This window comes from Brassica oleracea, chromosome C1 (assembly GCF_000695525.1).
Source record: "Brassica oleracea var. oleracea cultivar TO1000 chromosome C1, BOL, whole genome shotgun sequence".
Lineage (NCBI taxonomy): Eukaryota > Viridiplantae > Streptophyta > Magnoliopsida > Brassicales > Brassicaceae > Brassica > Brassica oleracea.
The window spans coordinates 3,872,961-3,896,175 of record NC_027748.1 but is presented as its reverse complement, the minus strand read 5'-3'; the positions used below and the strand labels follow the sequence as shown (position 1 = coordinate 3,896,175).

General features: G+C 37.5%; 8 protein-coding genes across 10 annotated transcripts; 4 read left to right on the top strand and 4 right to left on the bottom strand.

Annotated features, from left to right (window-relative positions):
* Positions 1 to 614: 614 nt before the first annotated feature.
* On the bottom strand, positions 615 to 2,859 carry LOC106299556 (putative B3 domain-containing protein REM4). Of its 2 annotated transcripts, XM_013735634.1 has the most exons (6): positions 2,724 to 2,859; positions 2,113 to 2,616; positions 1,621 to 2,013; positions 1,291 to 1,530; positions 872 to 1,217; positions 615 to 783 (listed from the first exon to the last, which is right to left on the bottom strand). In XM_013735634.1, the coding sequence occupies exons 1-6, from the start codon at positions 2,799 to 2,801 to the stop codon at positions 734 to 736; spliced, it is 1,611 nt and encodes a 536-aa protein (XP_013591088.1). In that variant the 5' UTR covers positions 2,802 to 2,859; the 3' UTR covers positions 615 to 733. The 2 variants fall into 2 exon arrangements, with proteins under 2 accessions (XP_013591088.1, XP_013591092.1); XM_013735638.1 differs by lacking the exon at positions 615 to 783 and having other exon boundaries at positions 861 to 1,217.
* Positions 2,860 to 3,281: 422 nt separating this feature from the next.
* LOC106329284 (B3 domain-containing protein REM8-like) lies at positions 3,282 to 5,150 on the top strand. The gene is made up of 6 exons (XM_013767922.1): positions 3,282 to 3,359; positions 3,432 to 3,729; positions 3,823 to 3,914; positions 4,013 to 4,378; positions 4,457 to 4,702; positions 4,792 to 5,150. The coding sequence occupies exons 1-6, from the start codon at positions 3,282 to 3,284 to the stop codon at positions 4,933 to 4,935; spliced, it is 1,224 nt and encodes a 407-aa protein (XP_013623376.1). The 3' UTR covers positions 4,936 to 5,150.
* A 1,065-nt stretch (positions 5,151 to 6,215) lies between these two features.
* On the top strand, positions 6,216 to 7,822 carry LOC106296192 (B3 domain-containing protein REM8-like). The gene is made up of 7 exons (XM_013732293.1): positions 6,216 to 6,314; positions 6,400 to 6,715; positions 6,785 to 6,876; positions 6,971 to 7,216; positions 7,277 to 7,330; positions 7,399 to 7,638; positions 7,733 to 7,822. The coding sequence occupies exons 1-7, from the start codon at positions 6,237 to 6,239 to the stop codon at positions 7,802 to 7,804; spliced, it is 1,098 nt and encodes a 365-aa protein (XP_013587747.1). The 5' UTR covers positions 6,216 to 6,236; the 3' UTR covers positions 7,805 to 7,822.
* A 491-nt stretch (positions 7,823 to 8,313) lies between these two features.
* On the bottom strand, positions 8,314 to 11,203 carry LOC106296104 (ubiquitin carboxyl-terminal hydrolase 18). The gene is made up of 10 exons (XM_013732198.1): positions 10,862 to 11,203; positions 10,554 to 10,725; positions 10,368 to 10,456; positions 10,192 to 10,277; positions 9,937 to 10,099; positions 9,579 to 9,860; positions 9,415 to 9,499; positions 9,128 to 9,340; positions 8,990 to 9,051; positions 8,314 to 8,892 (listed from the first exon to the last, which is right to left on the bottom strand). Exons 1-10 carry the CDS (start codon positions 11,080 to 11,082, stop codon positions 8,415 to 8,417), a joined length of 1,851 nt encoding a protein of 616 aa, XP_013587652.1. The 5' UTR covers positions 11,083 to 11,203; the 3' UTR covers positions 8,314 to 8,414.
* Positions 11,204 to 12,924: 1,721 nt separating this feature from the next.
* LOC106322754 (40S ribosomal protein S6-1) lies at positions 12,925 to 14,697 on the bottom strand. Its single transcript, XM_013760883.1, has 6 exons — positions 14,616 to 14,697; positions 14,469 to 14,533; positions 14,002 to 14,059; positions 13,820 to 13,928; positions 13,464 to 13,736; positions 12,925 to 13,379 (listed from the first exon to the last, which is right to left on the bottom strand). Exons 1-6 carry the CDS (start codon positions 14,619 to 14,621, stop codon positions 13,138 to 13,140), a joined length of 753 nt encoding a protein of 250 aa, XP_013616337.1. The 5' UTR covers positions 14,622 to 14,697; the 3' UTR covers positions 12,925 to 13,137.
* Positions 14,698 to 15,500: 803 nt separating this feature from the next.
* LOC106329277 (ubiquitin carboxyl-terminal hydrolase 18-like) lies at positions 15,501 to 17,318 on the top strand. The gene is made up of 6 exons (XM_013767912.1): positions 15,501 to 15,804; positions 16,365 to 16,465; positions 16,627 to 16,716; positions 16,796 to 16,881; positions 16,978 to 17,060; positions 17,238 to 17,318. Exons 2-6 carry the CDS (start codon positions 16,365 to 16,367, stop codon positions 17,316 to 17,318), a joined length of 441 nt encoding a protein of 146 aa, XP_013623366.1. The 5' UTR covers positions 15,501 to 15,804.
* Positions 17,319 to 17,381: 63 nt separating this feature from the next.
* On the top strand, positions 17,382 to 19,135 carry LOC106317199 (caffeic acid 3-O-methyltransferase-like). 2 transcript variants are annotated; one of them, XM_013755057.1, is made up of 4 exons: positions 17,382 to 17,947; positions 18,106 to 18,416; positions 18,520 to 18,584; positions 18,715 to 18,817. In XM_013755057.1, the coding sequence occupies exons 1-4, from the start codon at positions 17,502 to 17,504 to the stop codon at positions 18,727 to 18,729; spliced, it is 837 nt and encodes a 278-aa protein (XP_013610511.1). In that variant the 5' UTR covers positions 17,382 to 17,501; the 3' UTR covers positions 18,730 to 18,817. The 2 variants fall into 2 exon arrangements, with proteins under 2 accessions (XP_013610511.1, XP_013610505.1); XM_013755051.1 differs by having other exon boundaries at positions 17,387 to 17,947; positions 18,693 to 19,135.
* LOC106317215 (transcription initiation factor TFIID subunit 10) lies at positions 19,124 to 21,396 on the bottom strand. The gene is made up of 7 exons (XM_013755069.1): positions 21,231 to 21,396; positions 20,709 to 20,849; positions 20,543 to 20,607; positions 20,043 to 20,105; positions 19,840 to 19,891; positions 19,705 to 19,755; positions 19,124 to 19,426 (listed from the first exon to the last, which is right to left on the bottom strand). Exons 2-7 carry the CDS (start codon positions 20,799 to 20,801, stop codon positions 19,346 to 19,348), a joined length of 405 nt encoding a protein of 134 aa, XP_013610523.1. The 5' UTR covers positions 20,802 to 20,849; positions 21,231 to 21,396; the 3' UTR covers positions 19,124 to 19,345.
* Between the last annotated feature and the right edge of the window lie 1,819 nt (positions 21,397 to 23,215).

Genomic DNA, 23,215 nt, shown 5'->3' with positions numbered 1-23,215 from the left:
TAAAAGGAAATGTGAAGTGCATAATTTAAGAGTTTTAAGATTGTCTAGAGAAAATTTTAGTTTCGAGTTATTTTCTAAAGCAATAAAGAAATGTGCTCTTTAAATTTTGGTAATCTTTAAATTCTATATTTGGTATCAGAGCGAGCGATATTGTTACGGCAATTGGAAGATGGATAGAAGGAGGGGGACCATCTTCAATCTGATGTCCTATGCTTAATTAAACAAACTATACGGTATAGACCATGAGTATAAGATTGCGCTTAAATTTCATAAGGTTTGCGAAGTGATAGAAACAGACTTGGCTGAAGTAGACAAAAACGATATGGCTATTGCTCTTTTGTTCTAATCTATACCGGAGATACTTTATTCGAGAACTAGATACATAAAAAAGGTATGAAAAGCAATTAAAGGTAGGTATGTATTAAGAAGCAAGATTACAAACACTTATGAACGAATTTGATTGTCTCAAAATGAAAGATAGTGAGACAATCGATGACTGTGGAAGAAAGTTATCTGAAATATCGTGAAAGGCAGCCACGATTAAAACTCCAATTTATTTTATTAATAATCATAACGACTGATATGCAATAACTAGAAAAAATATTCCATTACTAAAAAAAACTCAAATGAGTGGAAACGAAAAAAAAAAGAGAAGGAAATGTTCTTATGTGGAATTCTTTAACTCCAATCGTATCAAAAGTCCATTGTCCGTTGATCTTTTATATCCTGCGCTCTAGACTTGATTAACGTTGAAGAATTTGCTGATCCCCTGTATCTTTTCCCCTGCTTGTTTCAACATGGGGTTAATAAAAAAACGAAAAACTAAAATAAAACATTCACATATACTGTTCATCGATTATTCAGATCATACCTAGGGCATCAATTTCCAGCAGCGAAGTTTCTAGATTTTGTTCCTTTATCTCGAGCTCCGACCGAAACTGTCTTACATCTGTTAAAGTGTGCACAATACTCTGTCTCACCTTATTCACTTGATCAGAGATTGAGCAAGGTTCAAGTGGTTTCTTGTGCTGCAAGTTTGCTGGACCAACACTTAATTTGTTTGATGCTCTGGTACGGCGAGATGATCCTCCTCCTGCAGAAACTCGAGCTTTCTTCTGGACCCTAGTCTCCATCTCTTCTTCAGCTCTTGGTGCTTGAATCATCCTTGACGGCCTCCTGTTTGTAGTCTGATTACCATCAAGTGATGCTTCCTTTATCTGAACACATATTTTCTAAATAGGTTTATAAACGACAACTATAAATGCCAAGAATAATTGATTTGGTGTTAACCTTGGAGCAGATCTTGAGAATAGGACTAGTTCCTCCTCGAACAACATCCAGTGTGAAGGAATCACCAACTTTCTTTATACCAATGGCTCTAAAGCAATCTTTAAAACCTCTAATGTAAAACTGTCCACGTCCCTTGACGCTAACTAGATGCAACTTCCACTCTACGCCGTCTTTGTTCACTAAAGTTACCTCTCCTGCTTCATTGATCCCATTCTCTCTCGAAAATAATGTAGGAAGTCGCTATACAAAGTTTCAAACCAACCCACTTGAGCCAATAACCAAAATAAAAATGGAAAAAAGGCTTAAAACCCTTAAGGAGTTAAAACTTACAAGTTGACCTGTCCTTAACATGTGAGGTTTAAACTCTATTGCCACAGTCCTGTTCTGATTCATCTGAGGCGTCTCTAAACAATCCTCGTATTCAATCTCATCACCGTCTGTTTCAGGAACGTCACGTTTTTTGTGAAGAATGGTAGAGGTATTGGGACACAACTGTAGCACCGGTTTGGTTCCGTTTTTAACAAGTTTAAATCTACATGCAGATCCGGCTTTGATCCCATTTCCTTGGCAGAAACTTGTCCACCCTCTGCACATATAAGATTGACCAGTTGTTTTGTTGTGTCTAAGTTCCAGAGTCCAAGATTTGCCTTCTTCGTTGAGTAGATCAATCTCACACTGTCTGTCTTTCAGACCATTTGGCCTGGCAAATTTGTTTGAAATACCCTGCATAAAAAAAACACGACTTAAATGATTATATAGTACGTAACAAAATAACATGATGAGAATGTTTTTACAAAAAAAGAGTCAAGTGAAGAATTAAACCATCTGATTTCGGCCTAGGTTTGAAGATGTGACGTGCGCAACAAGGTAAGAGTCTTCTAGTGAAGTCTCTGTTTCTGTTATTGCTTTCTTCTTGGACGAAGGAAATAGTTCCTCTTCCGATGCCGAATCTTTATCATCATCATCATCATCATCATCTCCAACATCGGCATGTTCCTCCTCTTCATCATACACATCATCATCAAAGATATTATGTTCATCATCATCATTTTTATCTTCAGATGTAGAAGAGATGAACTGTATCTGATGAGAGAAGCTACGTCCGAAGGGTGCGACGTGGAAGACCATGTCCCCGTCGTGCCTGAAACTCAAAACGTCGTCGTTTCGGACACCATGGTGAACCGAGAACTGTTTCCATCCACGGGCGAATCTGTGGCCGTCCAGCTCAACTTCCCATGATCTGTCCGAAACATCCGAAGTCAGTTTCAGTTTCGTTGACTGAGTTTTACCCTTCACGTGATTCGAAATAAACAAATCCGGAATCATCTGCAACAACAACAGTAACGCAAGATAAAACCAATCGTTAAACTGCAACAACAGAGATAATAAGACACAAAAACAGATGTGTGAGAGAGAGAGAAAGAGAAGGTTACAGGAATGGAGTTTTGTCCAGAGAGATCTATGAAGAAGATAGGTTTGTTGTTTGAGGAGACCATAACTGGATCCACCATTGTTAAGCAAACTCTAAGGAACTCCTTCTATAAAAGTTGTTTCTCCAAATTCTTCGTCATTGACGTTATACTAGTTTCCTTTTTACGTTTATACAGAATTAGAATCAAACGTCCCTAATTTATTGTCATTAATTACTAATTGACTACAAAGATATTTTAAATCATTTTTCTGAAAACGCCGTGCAGTTTCTCTTAGGAAACATTAAACGGCAGTGTTTTTAGTTACTTTCAGTCCTGATTTGATTAGTCTTTGACAGCATGCAAACCTGATTTGATTAGTCGAAGGGAGCAAATATTGCGCTCTGTAGATTTTGTCCACGTGTACATTACTTTTTACTGTAAAAAGAACAAAAGTAACCAATAGGGACTCGTCTAAAATTTGATGGAAAAGCTGAGAGGAGAGTTCCATCAAACTACTCATATCAACTCAAGAGCTTCATCAGAGACTTGCTGTGAATCTCCAAGAACAAGTAGTTTTCAATGGAGAAGGCATCACTATTAACTCCGGCGAACCCGCATTTCTTCCAGCCTCTTCTTACCGGTTTCCAAAGCCACCTCGTACGAAACCTCTCTGTCTTTTGTCTTTCTTCAGTCTCTATGAATAAGAAGTCTTATGGTTTTCTGTTGCAGAATATTCCTGTGACATTCTTCTGCAAGCATATAGAGGGAAAACACGAGGGTAGGACTGTTAAACTGAGATCAGATTCTTCGGACAGAACATGGATAGTGAAGATAGAAGGCCATAGGCTCACTCAAGGTTGGAAAGAGTTCGCCAAGGCACATGATCTTCGAGTCGGTGACGTTGTTATCTTCAGACACGAAGGAGACATGCTGTTCCATGTCACTGCTTTTGGAACCAGTTTCTGCGAGATCCAATACGCACCGTCTAGCATCCATGTCAAAGTCAAAGAAGAGAGTGAAGAAATTGGTAATAATGGAATCATTATTCAACGAGCATTTACGTTTATTGAAACTACTACCATCTATTTTTGTGACATTTAGTTTTTTTTTATTGGTTCAGGAGAATCTTCAAGAAGGGAGAAAGAATCTTCGTCTAAGCCAACATGTTTTAGCCAATATGTGACGGCTTCAAATCTATCAAGAGGAGCTGTGGTTAGTTAGCTTTAGCAGTTTCTTCTTTGTTGTTTTGTTAAAAGTATGTGTGAGTGGTCTATAATAATCCCCCCAAGGTAACTTGATGACTGATGCAGGGTGTGCCCTTAGATTTTGCGAGACGAAATGGTTTGAACAAAGGGAAGCGTGTGATAGCTTTGAGGAACCAAGAAGGAAAGACATGGGAATCTAAATTAAAGAGTACGAGGTCTGGTCAGGTTTTCATATGTCGAAACTGGAGAAGCTTTTGCACCGCGAGCAAGTTAAAAATTGGAGACTCTTTCCCGTTTAAACTGCTTGAAAACACGGAAACGCCTGTGTTTCAGCTCTGTAGCCTTTCAAAGGTGAAGCCGAAGAAGGAGACTCTATCTGAGACCGAGGAAGATAATGTTGTTGACAAAACTGAAACACCCCGGTTTGTTAAGATAACTACTACAGCAAGCAGCCTTGAGATTGGTAAACAGGTGAGTTTTCGAAACATCCATGTCGTTGGTTTCTTCAATGCATTGTCTTTTCTTTTGTCATGTTGAGTCTTCTTTCAGAATATACCGGTACATTTCACGAGAGCAAACAAGCTCAACAAGCCGGGGAAGATAGTATTGGTAGACAAAGACAAAGTGGAGTGGTCGATGAAACTTAATCAGGATAGTAGAAGTGGAACTATGTATATTATGGGTGGTACGGCTTGGAAAAGTTTCTGTGCAGCGAATGAAGTAGTGGTAGGAGAGTCTCTAACTCTGGAGTTGATCCGACGTGGGGGGATTCTTTTGCTCAAGTTTTGCTCCAAGGTTTAAGTGTGTGCACTATATATAACTTGCAATCCACGTTTTAGGCTTCTTTTAAGTTGAAGTTTACTAAACAAAGAACTTTTATTCAGATGGAGCAACCACCGTTCAAAACAAAGGCTCGAAAACACAAGAGAGCACGAGTTCAGAGACTGACCCGGGAGAGTAGATCGAAGGATGACGTCTCAAATCAGGAGGCTAAGGTTAAAACAGAGTGCTTAAGCTACTATAACTAGTATTTAAGACACAATAGTTCTTCCTAAGGTCAACAAAACCTAACTCCTATGTGCATCCAAGTTGTAAACAAGAATGATATGATTTCACTTTACTCAAAACCTGTGTCATATGGACCTGATGTCTAGTTATGAATCAGGCAATAGGCGTTTGGTTTTTGGTTCAGATATTTTGGTTTTCGGTTATAGAGATTTAGAAATCGTTCAGTTAGTTTGGTTTTCGGTTCAAGTAACAATGTTGAGAACAAGCTAATATCCGTAAAAAAAAAAATTGGGTCTAATTTGGTTCTGATTGTTCTAGCAATGAGTAAAAGTATTTGTTAGTCTCCAGGCAAGCACAATTTTGTATCCACTTGATGATTCTGTCATATGAATGGCAAACAATTTGGAAATTCAGCAGTAAGAACATTCAAAATTCTATTTATATATAACCTTTTGCACCATTAAGTCATTGTGTAATATTATTATCTGCATTACTACTAAAGCTAGAAGCATTGTTGATTGATTTCCAAAACGATGTAACATTCTACATCATTGAGCATCGATCATCTTGGTGTCTGTATCTCTCACCGGATGTTGGGATTTTGAACAACTCATTGGAACTGAAGCTGTAGCGTCTGAACAAGGGAATCAACAACCTGGATTTTTACCTCTCGTCAATGTTCCCATTTGTTACAGCGTCTTGATGATCTGATGCAGATTGCAGAGTCATCATCAATCCAAGGGTTTGAATCAGAATCCAATGTATCAACCCTTTCAACCTCTGTACAACATTCAGAGGTCACAACAGATAGGTTTGTTGTTTGAGGAGACCATAACTGGATCCCCCATTTTCGAAAAAATTCTAAGAAACTCTTCTTTGAAAGTTGTTTCTCCAAATTCTTCTTCATTGACGTTATACTAGTGTTTTTTTAAACGGTTTCACAGAATTAGAATTAAAACTCCCTAATTTATTGTCATTAATTACAAATTTAACTACAAAGTATCTCTTTTTAAAAATCCTTTTTCTAAGAAACGCCATGCAGTTTCTCTTAGGAACTATTAAACGGCAGTGTTTTTAGTTACTTCTAGTCCTGATTTGATTAGTCTGGAGTCTTGACAGCATGCAACCTGATTTGATTAGTCAAAGCAAATATTGCGGTCTGTAGATTTTGTCCACGTGTACATTCTTTTACCGTGAAAACAAACATAGGGACTCGGTAAAGTTCGGTGAAAAAGTTGAGAGGACAGTTCAGTCAAGCTACCCTTACCAACTCAAGAGCTTCAGAGACTTGCTGTGAACCTCCAAGAACAAGTAGTCGTCGATGGAGAATGCATCACTCTTTTCTCCGGCGAACCCGCATTTCTTCCAGCCCCTTCTTACCGGTTTCCAAAGCCATCTCGTACGAAACCTCTGTCTTTACTCTTTTGTCTTTCTTCTATCTTTATGAACATATAGTCTTTATGGTTGTGTTTTGTCTGTTTTAGATAATTCCTGTGAAGTTCTTCTCCAAGCATATAGAGGGAAAACACGAGGGTAAGACTGTTAAACTGAGATCAGATTCTTCGGACAGAACATGGAAAGTGAAGATGGAAGGCCATAAGCTCACTGAAGGTTGGAAAGAGTTCGCCAAGGCACATGATCTTCAAGTCGGTGACGTCGTTATCTTCAGACAGGAAGGAGACATGTTGTTCCACGTTACTGCTTTTGGAACCAGTTGCTGTGAGCTACAATACGTACTGTCTGGTAGCCACGACGTCAAAGAAGAGAGTGACGTAATTGGTATAATGAAATCATCATTCAGTGTTTATTTTACGTTTATAAAGACAACTACTATCATCTGTCTTTGTGACCATTAGTGTTCTGGTTCAGGAGAATCTTCAAGAAGAGAGAAAGAATCTTCGCCCAGTCTAACATGTTTTAACCAAACTGTGACGGCTGGAAGTCTATCAAATGGAGCAGTGGTTAGTTACTCTAGTGGTTTCTTGATTGTTAGTTTGTTTAAAGTATGTGTGAGTGTCTATAATAACCCACAAGACAATTTGACGATTGATGCAGGGTGTGCCTTTAGATTTCGCAAGACGAAATGGTTTTAACAAAGGGGGGCATAAGGTAGTGTTGATGAATCAAGAAGGAGAGTCATGGGAATCAGAAGTCAAGTGTAAGAGGTCTGGTCAGGTTTTCATATGTCGAAGTTGGAGAATCTTTTGCACTGCAAGTAGATTAGAGGTTGGTGATTCTTTACAGTTTAAACTGCTCCAAAACACGGAAACGCCTGTGTTTCAGCTCAGCAGCCACTTAAAGGTGAAGCGGGAGGAGGAGACTCTATCCGAAGAAGATAATGTTGTTGACAAAATTGAAAAGCCTAGGTTTGTTACTATAACTCCTTCAGCAAGCAACCTCGAGATTGGTAAACAGGTGAGTATTCGAGACACCAATGTCATTTGGTTTCTTCAATTCTTTTGTCATGTTGGATCTGTTTTCAGTATCTACCGGTACATTTCACGAGAGCGAACAAGCTCGACAGGCCGGGGAAGATAGTATTGGTAGACAAAGACAAAGTGGAGTGGTCGATGAAACTTAAGGCGGATATAAGATCTACGTATATTATGGGTGGTAAGGGTTGGAAAAGTTTCTGTGCAGCGAATGAAGTAGTCGCAGGAGAGTCTCTAACTCTGGAGTTGATCCGACGTGGGAGAATTCCTCTGCTCAAGTTTTGCTCCAAGGTTAAGTTTGTAAACACAATATATATATAACTTGCAATCCACGTTATTGGCTTCTCTAAGTTGGAAGTTAACTAAACAAAGAACTTATATTCAGATGGAGCAACCACCGTTCAAAACAAAGACTCGAGAACGCAAGAGAACTCGAGTTCAGAGACTGAGCCAGTAGAGAAGATCGAAGCATGACGTCGCATGAGTTAAAACAGAGTGCTTAAGCTACTATAATTAGTATTTAAGACACAACAGTTCCTAAGGTTAACAAAACCTAACTCCTATTGTTTCTATTTACTCAAAACCTGTGTCATATGGACATGAATGTCTAAAATTAGACACTCAGTTTTCAGTTCAGATATTTTGGTTTTCGGTTATTAGAGATTTAGAAATCATTGGGTTATTTTGGTTTTTATTTCGTATAACAAAGTTGGGAACAATTTAATATCCGTAAAAAAAACTTGGGTCAAATTCAGTTCCGATTTTCAAGTAATTTCAGATAATATGAGTAAAAGTATCTGTTAATGTTCATGCAAGCACAATTTTGAATATACTTGATAATTTTATCATATGAATGACAAACAATTTGGAAATTCAGTAGTAAAAACATTCAAAATTCTATTTCGATTCTGTCATATGAATGGCAAACAATTTGGAAATTCAGCAGTAAGAACATTCAAAATTCTATTTATATAATATAATCAACCTTTTGCACTATTAAGTCATTGTGTAATATTATTATTATTATTATCTGCATTACTACTTCCAAAATGATGCAACATTCCACATCATTGAGCACCGATCATCTTGGTGTCTGTATCTCTCACCGGATGTTGGGGTTTTGAACAACTCGATGGAACTGAAGCTGTAACGTCTGAACAAGAACCGACAGCATGTTTTTTTACCTCTCCATCTATGTTACCATTTGTTACAACAGACTCTTGATGATCTGTTGCAGAGTCATCATCAATCCAAGGGTTTGAGTCAGAATCCAATCCATCAACCGTGCAAGATTCAGAGGTCACTTCAGATGGTGACGAAGGTGATGAAATTGATGACGACGACGAGGATGATGATTCTTGTTCACATTCAAGGTCTTCACTGGCGGCATGGCTGCTGCTGCTGCTACTGGTGTCAATAGCTTCTACCATTGAACTCTCAACTAACTCTTTTTGGCAAGGTTTTGTAGCCAATGTGTCTGTTTCCTTCTCCTCTTGAACTTCTGATCCGAGACTCGCACACGGTAATGATGACCGAGCTTGAATCCTGCATGTCATCAGAAAAAGAAAACATAACAAACTCACGAGCAGAACAAAAGGATGCTTAGTATTTTCAAATAATCAGGAGGAAAGAAAAGCTTTACCTGCTGTAGAGAAGCATATAAGCTCTTTGAGAAAGAACATCTTCTAATTCCACACTTTCTATCTGTGGAATTTATCCAAAACAAGGTTACAGTTTTATTATATAAACAAGAAGAGCGAAAAGTAAATGAGAAAGTTACCTCGGAATCATCTACTCTATACCAGTTTCCGCTAAAGTCCTTAATGTAGCATATGTAATGGCCGAAGAAGGATGCATTCAGCATGTCTAGATGGACAATCACTGCATAGAGTTTATACACATCTGATCCTTCTCCGCCTTGGCTCATGTAAGGTCTAAGATCCAATGTCTCAGGAAAACTAATTCTTTTGTTCAGTTTCCCGTATCTTCCTCCCTGAGCATAATCTCACAGATGTATTATTATAACACAACACAACTTCAGAAGATTTTAGGGGATGAAACATATACCTTAAATCTTTTTAAGGCAATGGTAAGAACATTTGGGGGTCGCCGGATCGTAAGACGCTTACATGCCTTCACATAGTCATTACACCTGGAAAAGATGACATATTATAAGGTTTAAGAAACATACACAACATATTGTAAGGCAATTTGGATCTTCGTTTAAGTACCTATCACATTTGTACATGTTATCGCCCTGAAGCCACTCTTTGACTGTAAACTGATCAAGACATTCCTCCAGAGACACAGCATCTCCATGAATCTCGACCGTTAAATCCATCATGTTCTCGTATTGCTCAGAGACGTTATTGCAAACAGTACACTGAACCTGTGATTGGAGGAGACCGCCGAATATATACTGAACAAGTGTTGTCTCTTGAGAGCGAGGAGGCACCATTTTTTCTCCACCGAATTCGTCGAGGCAAACAGACTGCATCGTATCAATCGCGTACCTGAATATTTGAACTCTAAACATATCAGCTGAGTGATTCACTAGCTAATATATTCATGAGTAATTTAGATACTGACCTCATGAACTCATGAGCATCCTCTTGTCTCCCATACCCAAGAGTTCCACCGATGTTAGTTAGCCGTGAGATAATGTTCACCGGTGAAAAAGGGTACCGGCTTTGGCTCGCTCTCTCGACATGGGTTTGAAATGCACAGAAGAAGCACCAATCGTCACGCATACCTACCCAAACCAAACATAGGAACCAAAGTTTAAAAGTGCATAAAGAAAATAAAACGTTAAGAGTTTTGAAGCAGCAAAAGATAGAACTTTACATTCACTCCTATGGCCTCTCTCTAGTAGGTATGCAACAAGAGGACGTGTCCACGATAGGCATTGTAGAATCACATTCGCAAAACAACTGAAAGAGGATTTAACAAATAAACATTCAAGAGAGAGAGAGAGAGAGAGAAAAAAAACAGAATCAAGTAACAAGCCCATTCACACAAACCTGTTTCCACAATTCATGAGCCCACAGGGAGCCAAATCTGTATTGTCCCAGTTAAAGTATCTAACAAATTCCTCATATGGGAAAAGAACCTGCAGAAGAAGATGCAAAGCAAAAAGTATATAATATTTTCACAATCAAAAGAGTGTGTCAACATAAGAAGAATAAAAGGAAAGATGTATTACTTACTTCTCTTGGCTTGAACCTAATCTTGTTTTGGTCTCGCTCCGGACAATCCCCAAACCTTGAAGCTCTGAACCTTAGGCCGTTTCTGGCAGATGGTGTTAAGGTAGTAATCCCAATCTCCCTGCACCTTCTTTGATGACCTGAACTCCAATCTGACGTTTGGCACTCTTCTGAGCTGATGGACAAAAGAACAACACATAATGGACAAAGGAACTCACTTTAGAAAAAAAAAAAATCCACTAAACCGACTTAAACCACACAAGCTGATCCAATGGTGCAATTAAACCACACAAGGAGCTGAGGGCACATACCAGTATCGAACGGAATTGCAGCGAGAGCATTTCGTGGTGCAATCCTCCGCACCGACCGCCACGAGTTCCCTGTCGAAACCTCCGGCGGCGGCGCCGCCGATATCGAAGTACTTAGCGGCGGTGTTTTTGAGGAAGTAAAAGACACCGACGGCGAGGAAGAAGAGAGTCGGTATCAGGCGAGTGAAGACGGAGAGATCCAGCGGAGAGCCAACCTCATGCATCTAATTAGTAAAGAAACAATTCCTTTCTCGTAATCATCAATCTCTTCCTTCCTTCTTTCTAGTTTCTTCTGTGTCTTCTTCTTTTTTTTTTGTTGGAAAAGAAAATTCACACTTTTTTTTTTTTTTGTTGTCGTCGCTTCTTGTGTTACCGCCTCATTGAGTTTGTTACTTAATGGAGAAGACAGTGACCGTGTTCTATGTTTGGATTGGGCCTCTCCCAATGCAAACTTGGACCTTTGTGCTTTTGTTTTTTGTCTGAGTGTGTCTTTATCTGTTTACATATATTTATATGGATATTTTTGGCTTGCGATAATTTATATTATTTTTTATTCCTTAATTCTCTACATATCTAATTTTCTTTTTTTTGGCTTTGGATAACAATCCGACCAGACCCGAGTTTTTTTTTTTTTTTTTTTTTTTGAAAATTACCAGACCCAGACCCGAGTTTCTTCAATTCTGGATCACTTCAACAAACTCAAAAAGGTTTAACGACGATCAAATGAAAGCTACAAAATATTTAAAAAAAGCCAGCAACAAATTTCATTAGGAGTCATTTACTAAATTAGTTAGGTAATATTTAGGTTCTTCTCAATAGAAAATGGAGCCCTGAGCTGGAAAAAAGTTTGGAACCTTTTTAAAGAGAAAAAAATATTGGGACCCTTTTCCTTAAAAAAAGATAATTTAAAAAATTTTGGATCTTAATCTAGGCTAAATTTTTAAAGTTGTAATGGACCCTGTGCAAATATACTCTGAACATATGCAAAGGACCGGACCTGGTACTATTAAAAGGCTATAAAAATGAGTCGAGAAAAAAGAATTGATGTATCGGTCTTGTCGTTTTGATACCAAGCGATCGAAGTTTGAGCTTCCGGGCCGATAATAAAATACATAATTTATTGGCTTTAGTTCTCTGTAGCATAATGGTCAAGATGTTATGTTGTGGCTTAGAGGTAACGATTTCAAATCTTTCTTCCTCCATTTCTACTAAAAAAATCTCATACATTATTTGCAAGTGCCTTTTATTTTCTGCTGATTCCGGCCTTCGTATTCATAGGGCCGGCATTGATCTTGAGTTATGGGAGTCAATCTAGTGAGTTTTAACCAAATATTCTAACAACTGCCTAATATACATAAATAAATTTTATTTTTTTCAAAAAATCATAGGGGTCAGCTGACTACCTTTCCCACCACCTAGCTTAGCTCCGCCACTGGTTGTCTCTTCATACCTCCACCTTTTTTCTTCTTCTCTTTTCACAATAAATAAGTTGAGAGACTTAAATTATTTTCACAGCTTACTAAACTAACAAAGACTCTGAATTCAAATGGTTACAGAAGGTAATGCCTAATTGCCTATCCAATCCTTAGTTAGTTTTTCTCAATAAATGAAACGAGATGATAGCTCTTTTGTTAGACACGGTCAAATTGTAATGCTTTACCATTTCCGTTGATATGAATTAACATATGCATGCGCATATTCCTAATTTGACAAAAATAAATATTTGGGGTGAGAGAGGCTCAAACTCTCAACCTCAGGATCACTGAATAGCTATGAGACCTACGCGCTAGCCAACCGCGCCACAAACCCTTTTGATGTCAACTTTCTCGCTTTAATCAGACTAACCGTGAATTAGTTACAGATTGCTTATTTCGGTATACTCCAAGAATATACTCACAGTCACAGTCACAGAATGGATAAGTAAGGCTTTATTCAACGAAGTCATAAAGATGGTAGTAACCTGTGACTGAAGAGTGAGCTGTCTGATACTTTTCACAAAACCCACAAAGTCATTAGGATGGTAAGCATCATGTCTGATTTTCTTAAAGATAGACAAACTATGTAAATAGAGTACTACCTTGATCATAAATTTAAAATGAGAAACATAAATCGAGTATTAAGGTGGTCTTTCAACTAAAAGAGAATAAATCAAGAAACACAAGTCCAACCAAAGTGGAGGGTGTACCAATATCATGGATGAAACATCAGAAATGTGAACTCCAACTAACTTTTTTTTTTAAAGAAAACAAAACTAGAACAGAGACAGACTCTCAAGCTTTTTAAGCAGTAACGGAAGGCTTGGCAGCAGCGGAAGAGAGCCTAGACCTCTTCTTTGCCAAACTCTCACTCCTCTTGTCACGTTGTTCCTTGAGCCTTGAGGCAAGAAGCTTCTGGTACTCAGCAGCTTGAGAGTTAGCCTTAGCAATCCTCTTCTTCTTGTCAGCGATTCTAGCTCTCTTCCTCTGAAGGGTCAAGGGAGTCACAAGCCTCTGGATCTTAGGGGCTTTGCTCACCTCCTTGCCTGTTTCACAAACCAAGTCTCAGAGACCATTGTAATTAATTACCAAAAGTAAGTCAGGAGATTAGGTTTTTGATCTTCTCTCACCTTTCTTGTTTGTGAATTTGCGGCGGTAAGTGTTGACGTACTTCCTGACATCATCCTCCTTAGTGAGGTTGAACAGTTTACGGATCTTGGAAGCTCTCTTAGGTCCCCTCATCCTTGGCTTCTCGGTGTCGGTAAGCCCGGGAAGATCCTTCTCACCCTTCTTGACAATGACAAGGTTAAGAACAGAGAGATCTTGGCTGACAATGCAACCACGAACAGACTTTCTTCTCCTCTCTCCAGTCCTCCTTCCGTGTCCTCTGAAGCAAGGCGTTCCTGCTCAATCAATACACACAATCTTGTTTAAATCCACATCAAAACAGACAAACCAATACAGATGTAAAGATGATTGATTTTACCTCTGTGAAGCAAAAGGCGAACACGGCCTGGAGTCAAAACTCCCTGCTTCATCGGGAAGCCTTGCTTGTCGCACCCACCCATGATCTTGAAAACGTATCCCTTGAACTCCTGCAAATAAAACAGTTGATTAAATTTGATCATTTTCTTTGAAATTATAAATTTAAATAAGATGAAAATGAACCTCGCCCAAAGCATCTCCACTGACTTCTTGAGAGAGTCTCTTATCATAAAACGCACGGCTGCATTAACAAATGTTAAGCTCAATTAAACTAATATCCATCGAAAATAAAACCTAAACTAGAAAACAGACATGTTTTTGAGCAGACACGAAACATAGAATAAGATTCCAATGTAATAATATCACAATAACATCGTCAAATACCAATCAGAAGAAGAATAGTTCAGATAACCTATGTTAGTGTTCATGAATCGAGGAAGGAGATGAAGTCATAACAAACTTTCTACTTTGGATAAACGATAAAAGTGGTTACATGTGAGCTTATATAGTGAGCTTATTCACTGGTTTACAATTGAATATTAAACCAGACTAAACCAACACTAAACCAACAATTTGATTTACGGTTCTATACTCTAATAACCTATCGTGAAATCTACGAAGGTAAGAATGAAAATGAAACAGGGACTTACAGTTTCTGGTCATCGTCGATCTCGAGCTTCTTCTGGCAACCAGTGGTTGGATTCGCGACGTTAAACTGAAACACGGAAACATGAACACAGTGAGCAGACAGAGAAAATCAATGAAACTATAAGACTATTCTTGCCGTCTCTACGTACCTTCATCTTCTCAGGTCGAGACTACAGCCACAAGAGAGAGAACGGCTTTGGCAATCGACGACGCTTAGGGTTTTCCAAAGCCCGCCCGCTATTTATACGATCAAATAAGGTTCGTTTGGTTTTTGTATTCTAATGGGCCATTTGAGGGCCTTTCTGGCCCACTTAAGTTTATGGTTATGTGCTCCTGAGATCTTCAAATTGTTACAAGGTTTTTAGTTATGGTTATAGTTGGGGTTACTAATATCAAGTGATTTGGTTATGGGCTGAATGTTTTGGGGGTAAATGTTGCTTATGGCTTTTTCTATGAATACACTATTATTTTGTTAATTCACTATCATGGTGTTATTAAGTTGAGAAGATTTAACTTTTTACATACATCATAACCAACAATGGATCATCAGAATCTTAGGAAATGTCTGGTTTTATTTTGGAGTTTAAGCATGTAATGAATCTCTCTGGGAAAAAAAGGAAGGAATATGAAAATTGTGCTAAATTTTGACTTCTATTGTTTGCTTCTTCACGGTTAGTGTCTGGCATGCCTTGGCCTGAGGGTTATTGACACTTCGTTTATATATGAATTTAGATCTGTCTCAAGGAATTTTTCCCATAACTCTTGCAGATTTTTTGATCTATCTTCTCCTTCAAAATATGTCTCTTAGTTTTTAATTTAAAAAACTAAAAATCTCTTATATCTCTTATTTAAAAGATGTATTTTAGCTTTTTTTTAGTTAAAAATTAAGAGATTGTATCTTATATTACGATAAAAACTCTATCGTAAGAGACATACATTAATCATGCTCTTAAAAACATTATTATCGCTGGTTCTTATGGGTGTTTCTTAGGGTAATTAGTAATTAAAAAAAATTAAGATAAGGAACGGTTCTTAATTAGGGGAAGGAAGAGACGTCTCTTGTTGGACACGTGTTGATAGGAAAAGAAAACGGTGCTTTCCTCGACGAAGCAAACTCGTCTTCTTCCTCGTCGGACCACTGAAGCTCATCATCGGTTTCCTCTTCTTCTATGTCGCTAACGGCGTCAATTTTGCAACTAGGTTCGTCCCTGATTTCTGCAAAAGTGAGGAGGAGGCGTCCGTCTTGGCGCTTGGCGGAGAAGTTGTTGTGCGACGGCACAGAGACAGCCTCGAGAACTAGTCGGCCGTTTTCATCTCAATCTCTTTCGCATCAAAGAGGTATGTGTTAAAAGCTTGATTCTTTCTCTATTTCTGCATGTGGGGTTTCAATGGAAGATTGATCAAAAAAGGATGTGACTTTGGCTTTGTTTTGATGTTGTCGGTGGTGGGTTATGGAGATCGTTTTTTTGAGAAAATGTGCAAGTCTTGATCTTGGTGCGATTTGCTTGTTAAGATTCAGTTATATTGGCTCTCTGAATGCTCTGTGTTTGTTTAATTCTTAATGCTTATATATCAGTTTTTTTTGGCTTTACAGAAACAAAGTGTTACTTGCAGCAGTTTGTGTTGTGTAATAAGATAGATTTGTTGTCAGCTTTGATACTTTTATGCCTTTTGATATCGAAAAAGGATTCAAGGGTCATTAAAGATGTTGTCTTTACTTGTTTGATTTCAACTGATACTCTTGTAATTGGATTTTTTTGCTAATTGAACAAGTTAGCTTCTAACTTTAGGTTAAAATTTTTATAATTCGCTTAAACTCTTTGTCTTTCACAGATCAAACCTAGTTCGAGCTATGAGTTACGTATATGATATTGATTCTCAGACGTTTTCTTGCACAGATGAATGTTGCTTTTGGAGGTGTGGAGCATGTGAGTCAGCAGCCTCCGCGTCAACCTGACCAGACAGGAATCTTAAGTGCTCTTGCTCTCCCTGGTATTGGGTTTCATATCACATGTTTTTCTTTAGTTGAATTGGTTATGTGAAGATGCTACGTTTACTCGTTTTTATCATCTTTCCTTTGTTCTTCTTATGTTGATACTCTTTTTGGTTGAACGACCATTTGAAAATCTTACTTGTACTCTTGCTTTGCATCTTCTGCAGGTTCTTTTCCCATACGAAGAAGAGTGTTAAATATTTTAACTGGGAAAATCCGGAGTTGGCTCCATGTGGAGTCATAAACTGTGGAAACAAGTTTGTGCTGATCTGGTTGATTGAGTTGCTTTACTTGCTTTTGTTTCCTCCCCTCTTGAATATGTATTTCTTTTTTCAGTTGTTTTGCGAATGTGATTCTACAATTTCTATCATGGACACGTCCTCTTGTTGCTTACCTACTAGAGAGAGGCCAAATGAATGAATGTAGAATTCTATCTTTTGCTAATCAATGCTTCAAACTCGTTCGTTTGGTTTTCTTTATGCCCTTTCAACTTTGGTTTCCTATGTATTGTTTAACAGGTGTGCGCGACGATTGGTGCTTCTTCTGTAAATTTGAAACCCATGTCGAGAGAGCAAGCCAAAGCCGATTCTCTTTTTCACCGGTAAACAATGTTTAATTTTTTTCTTAAGAATCCATAAATAAGAGACTTTCATTGGAGTACAAAAATATTGGTATCTTTTAACTAGGTCTCTTATGTAACATTGAATAATTAAAAATTATTAAGAAATCCAGAGTGTGTTTTTGGGTTAATGATGATGTGAACTTCTTCCACTTGCAGAGAATGCTTTTGTTAATTCCCATGCAAAAGGATAAGCTGAGAATCCCAAAAATATCCTATCCTTCTTCCACGTGTAGATAATGCTTTTGTTAAAATATTTGGATAACGTTTGGGCCATCGGTCACCAAACCAAATGTTCGTACACATGGGTTTTGAGATTTCTCCCTATAAAAGAACACGAAAATATAAATATTAAACACACGATTCTTCCCATCTCTACCTTTGTTTATCTACCTTCTTCAAAATTTCAAGCAAATAACAAGAATGGCAAACCATCTTCAAGAACCCTTAACCACTTACTGTATACAGCGTGACGAAGAAATGATGACCATGCAAGCGTTGAAGATCGCTACCAATTTGGCTTTCCCCATGGTTTTCAAAGCTGCGTTGGAGCTTGGCGTCTTCGACACGATTGCTGCCATGGGCAATGGCGCATGGCTCTCATCTTCGGAGATAGCTTCTGGTCTCCAAACCAAGCCCACCAACCCAGAGGCGCCTATGTTACTAGACCGGATGTTACAGTTACTTGTCAGCCATTCGATCTTGAAATGCCGTACAGTCGAAACTGGAGAAAACGATCTAACCGGGAAGACCCGAAGGATATATGCAGCTGAACCGGTTTGCACGCTTTTTTTAACCCGTGGTGACGACTCGGGTACTCTCATGTCCCTCTTCATGTTGCTCAATAGCCAAGTATTTTTCAAGACATGGTACGTATACGTACTCCATTATTTGCGAATAAGCCGAATAAGTGGCTGATCCTCATCAACTAAACCTAGCCTTCTAATTAATCAAAATTACGATAAAATAATCTATATACACACGTTCTAGTTTCAATGAACAATTGGAGACACTTATTTTTGCATAGGGATAATCTGAAGGGTGTGATACAAGAAGGAAAAGATGCGTTTAGTTCAGCTCATGGCATGCCATTATTCGAATACATCGGTTTGGATGAGCAATTCGCTGGTATGCTTAACCATGCAATGGCAGAATCTTCTACCATCATTATGAAGAAAATTTTAGAAGTTTACAGAGGATTCGAAGATGTAAATACTTTGGTGGATATTGGAGGAGGACTTGGCACCGTACTAAACCTTGTCACTTCCAAGTATCCTCAAATCAAGGGTATCAATTTCGATTTAACCATGGTTTTAGCCAATGCTCCTTCTTATCCAGGTACAGTACTAGTTGATTAATTTAACAAGTTGGATGCTGAAAATGTTTTATTCCGACAATAAGTTTCTTTTCTATTTAATTTATCTTACAAAAATCGCTATAGGAGTGGAGCATGTACCCGGAGATATGTTTATAGAAGTTCCAAAAGGAGATGCTATCCTCATGAAAGTAAGTTATATATACACTGCAACTGAATGTATAAATTACATGTTAACATATATAGAATTTCATGGTTAAACCATGATTTACGAACTAAGATGGATAAATTAATGGCAGCGGGTATTACATGACTGGACAGACCAAGACTGTGTAAAGATTCTAAAGAACTGTTGGAAGAGTCTTCCAGAAAAAGGAAAAGTAATAATAGTAGACATCGTTACACCAGTAGAACCAAAGAATGGCGACGTTTTCTCGAACATTGTTTTCAGCATGGATATGTTGATGTTAACACAATGTTCGGGTGGTAAAGAGAGGTCTCTCTCTCAGTTTGAAGCTTTAGCTTCAGCGTCAGGTTTTCTTACTTGTGAAATCATTTGTCTTGCGTATGCATTTTCTGTTATCGAAATGCATAAATAGATTCAAAGTTTACAAAGATAAATGGGTTATGTGTTTGGAGATTATGAACTTAAATCAAGTCTCCAATGGGTTTTTAATGTTTGTAATAAGGATTTGCTGTATTGATTGTTTGTCTTTCATTCAAGATTGTGTTTCTTGTTTAATGTTCTGATCAATATTTTGATAAAAGCATGGTATGAAACTCAATAACACGAGCGATACAAGTCAAGAAACAAACAACAAGAGGAATGATATACATGTAATCGATGACTAGGAAGAAGAGAGAGTTTTGTTTCAACTAAAACACAATAGAAAATCAAGTAACTCACACACGATCATCCATACTGTGAAAGACGATCAAGACTTCCTGGTTGCTATTCGTCTCTTGTCGCAGGATCCATTCCGGTCGACGGGCTATCAGCAAAATATTCTGGATGCTTCACATTCACACCATACTGCCAAACCGAATTTAATCTTTGGTTAGCTATCCACTGCTAGTTAAGATGAGATGGAGTAACCTTACTGCCTGAGCTACTGCAACCCACAATACCGGAACTAGTTGGGCATGCTTCTAAAACCTTTTCTATGTTGATTATGTGATACTGTATTACTTCTATGTCATTTTCTACCTTTTACAGCTTCACTAGACACAAGCCATCTACATTTTCTTTACATTGTCTCTGGGTCAAAGTCACCACTAGAAACATGAACTTAGAGAAGAAGAATTATTTACCTCACGCAGAGCTTTTGAGAGGTCTTCCATTGTCAATACCAAACGCTTATCCTGTTTAAAAAATAAATTAATATTCATGACATGATCGAAAGTCGAAAGTCGAAACAACAAAAACGAAAATGAGCAAGATGTTACCTTTTGTTGTTTTTTGTCTTTCACAACTGGTGCTGGTCTAGCCCTGCAGTGCCTGTTTATAACTTATTTAATTTGAATTACTGAGAACCTTAAGTCAATACGTTCATTGGAAAATCTAGGTTATACAAGGGCCGCTTCAATTGGTCCAAGTTAACTATGAAAAAGGGTATTAAAAAATTTTGGAGAATGGAACGAAAACTTACTGAAGAGCATCGCTTGCAACATCTGCAACAAACTTTTGTGTAGCCACAGCAACTAGCCTTATTCTGTTAACCAGTAAACAAAACTATAAGCACGAACTGGCAAGAATATATACAGAGAAAAGATTATGAAAGAGGATAAAAACCGGACATCTCAAAATCCCAATGCTAAGTCGAAAAACAAAACATGAACCCCATCATTCTTCCGTACATACAATCGGATGTTAAAATATAATCAAAGTGCCAATCTTTTCCACTCGTAGACAAACTTGGAATTCAAGATCATACCATTTCCACAGGAAAAGTATATAAGGAAAAACTAAAATCCAACATGGAAGAGTATTATTTTCCAGGCCCGACGTAAACCTCAACCACAAATCACAAACCTAGAACATCTGAGATGATTCTAACCAATACATCTGATTAAACTGCCATTCGAAACTCAAAACATGAAGATATAGCAACTAAGCTGGTACCACACAAAACAAGACGGAAATACCTACAATCGTACGTCGGGGCACTGAAACCCACTCTTAGCCAAGTAGTGCTCCACTAGATCATCAGGAATCTGAAAGAAAGTAACAAATCCAAAGCTCAATCAACACCCAGGGTTCAACCATTGGAGAGAGCCTGAAAATTTTCTAAACAGCAAAAAAGTTGGAAATTTACAGTAGGAGTATAATCCATGAGAGAGGCAAGGAACTCAGTAAGAGCAGCATCATCTTCATGCTTTGCCTCACCAGATTGTTGGCCGTGATTCATCTCTCCCACCAAGTTGTGTACTTAAGCCCAAGTTCTTCCTCAACACACCTTGAAGTAAAAAGTTTTATTTTTTTTTTAAATTCAAAACATTAATACAGAACCTCTGAACTTGCTTAAAGATCGGATTAAGATATGGGAAATCAACATTGTGATGACACAATAATACAAAAAAAAAAAATACTGATCATCGTGTTCAAATTGTGATCTACTAACTCTCTATCACAGATTCTTTTACTCTTACGAAGCTATAGTTGGTAAGAGACGAACTAATCCTGATCATCGTGTTCCAAAATTCATCACCGAGTTTTGAAGCACAGCAATAAGAGAGTCTCAGGAGCCTAAGATCGAAATTCGATACTACCCAACGGAGAATACAAGATTGAGCTGAAGAGATAAATAAAACTACTGAAAGTGAGCGAGATTGCGAACCTGAACGAAGCTGTAACGTGAATTGAGCTGAGACGAAGGAGGAGAAATTTTCCGACGGAGTTTGGCCGGAGAAGAAGGGATCGGAGAGTCGAGCAATTGAGTCCCCGTTGAAACCCTAAATCCCCGACTGTTCCAGCTTCCAGCTCGTATCCATCTCCACCTGTTGGATTTTTTAACAACCGTGAACTCTTGATTTGGGCTAATGGGCCTTGACATTATAACTAAGCCCATTTAACCTCTCTTTTGGTATTTGCATGATAATATTCCCCGGAGGGATAATTATCCATCTGTTTTCATCTTCCCATCAAATCAATTCCCATTTCCCACATTTATAAAAATATATATCCAAAATATTTGAGGTTAGTGTTCTTTAATCTGCATAATGTTTTTTTTGTTGGGCTCGGAGACGAAGAATATGACGATGAAAGCACTCAAAGCCACCATCTAGACCGAATATATAATGACTACAGTCCTACGAAAGCACTTTTTGTTCTCTTTTGTCTTGTTGCATAGAAGTGAAAAACAGAGAAATTATACTATTAAGGGTGGTTTTATTCTACGAGAGGCAGGTGGTAAATCAATGAAGGTATACACTATTCTCTCACCAAAAAAAATGTAGATACTTCATTCAAAAAAACGTGAGTGCAAGTATTAAATTTCCTTTCCGTAATCTACTAATAATAGCAATTCCAATTAATTCCAAAGGTTGTGAATCCACTTATGTTGAAAGGTTGTGTCTTTTGAAAAAAAAATGTAAATGGTTGTGTCTTTTCTAAAAGTTCTATGTTGTAAGGTTGTGTCTTTTCCAATTAATTTCTAAGGTTGTGTCTTTTTCAATTAATTCATAGGGTTGTGAACTTCAATTATGTTGAAAGGTTGTGTCTTTTGAAAAAGATGCGTAGAGGATTGTGTTTTTTCTAAAAGTTCTATGTTGTAAGGTTGTGTCCTTCTAAAAATTGTCTAAAAGTTGTGACTATTCATAAGTATATTATAATAAGTGAAAAGTTGTGAGTTAGAAAAATGTCACTATTCAGATTGAAGGGTTTTGACTATTCAAATAGATTTTAAAAAATCTATAAATAGTCCTTCCCATGCATTTTTCAAATTTAAATTTTCACTAATCTACTAATAATAATAAAATGGTGGAAAAAAAAGTTCTAAGCAGTTACATGGATACAGATTTTTAAAAGACATTCAAATGAAGCGTTATAAACAAAAAAATATTAGGAAGAGTTTTACGTGTTTGGATAGCTAAAAATCCAAAACTAAATAATGAAATCATTAGTCTTAACTTAATGTTTGTTTTCCACACATAGAAATTTGTTTATATCCATTCATGTTATTGCGTGATTTTCCTGATATTGTTGCTATTGTTAAACCAATCAAAATTTGATATTAAGACGTCCGAAACTTTAAATATCAGGAAAATATTGTACATGTTGGTGATTGTAGTATTTACAAATGAACTATTACAACTATGATAAACCATTGTAACTATTCATAGTGGTAAACTTTAGTGATGAACCATTGCAACTTTTGGTGTGGTTTACTAATCATTGCAACCTTTAACTCTTTATATAAAGGGTTGTGAAATTGTGTGTATTGCCAAATCATAATTAAAAATCTTGAAGAAACAAATCAAACACAAAATTTTATTTGTTATTCATGTATCTCTTAATTAGCAAACCTGTTTTTTTTTGTTAACCGTTGATGTTATCATTTTATATAGGAAAAAATTGCATCTAATTGTGAGGCTTGATTAAATTCTACAATCAAACGGACAAGATTTAGTTTTCTATAAGAAAATGACGTCTTCGTTTATTAAAGCAAAGAACATCTTTTGTCATTCCCGAACCAACTCCTTCCCTCGAATAACAATGGCACCTCTCTTTTTTTTAACGAAACAATGGCACCTCTTTAAAAGATTTATTTATACATGGCATCCTCTCTGATATTGTACTCCTTCCATTTGTTCTCTTACATCT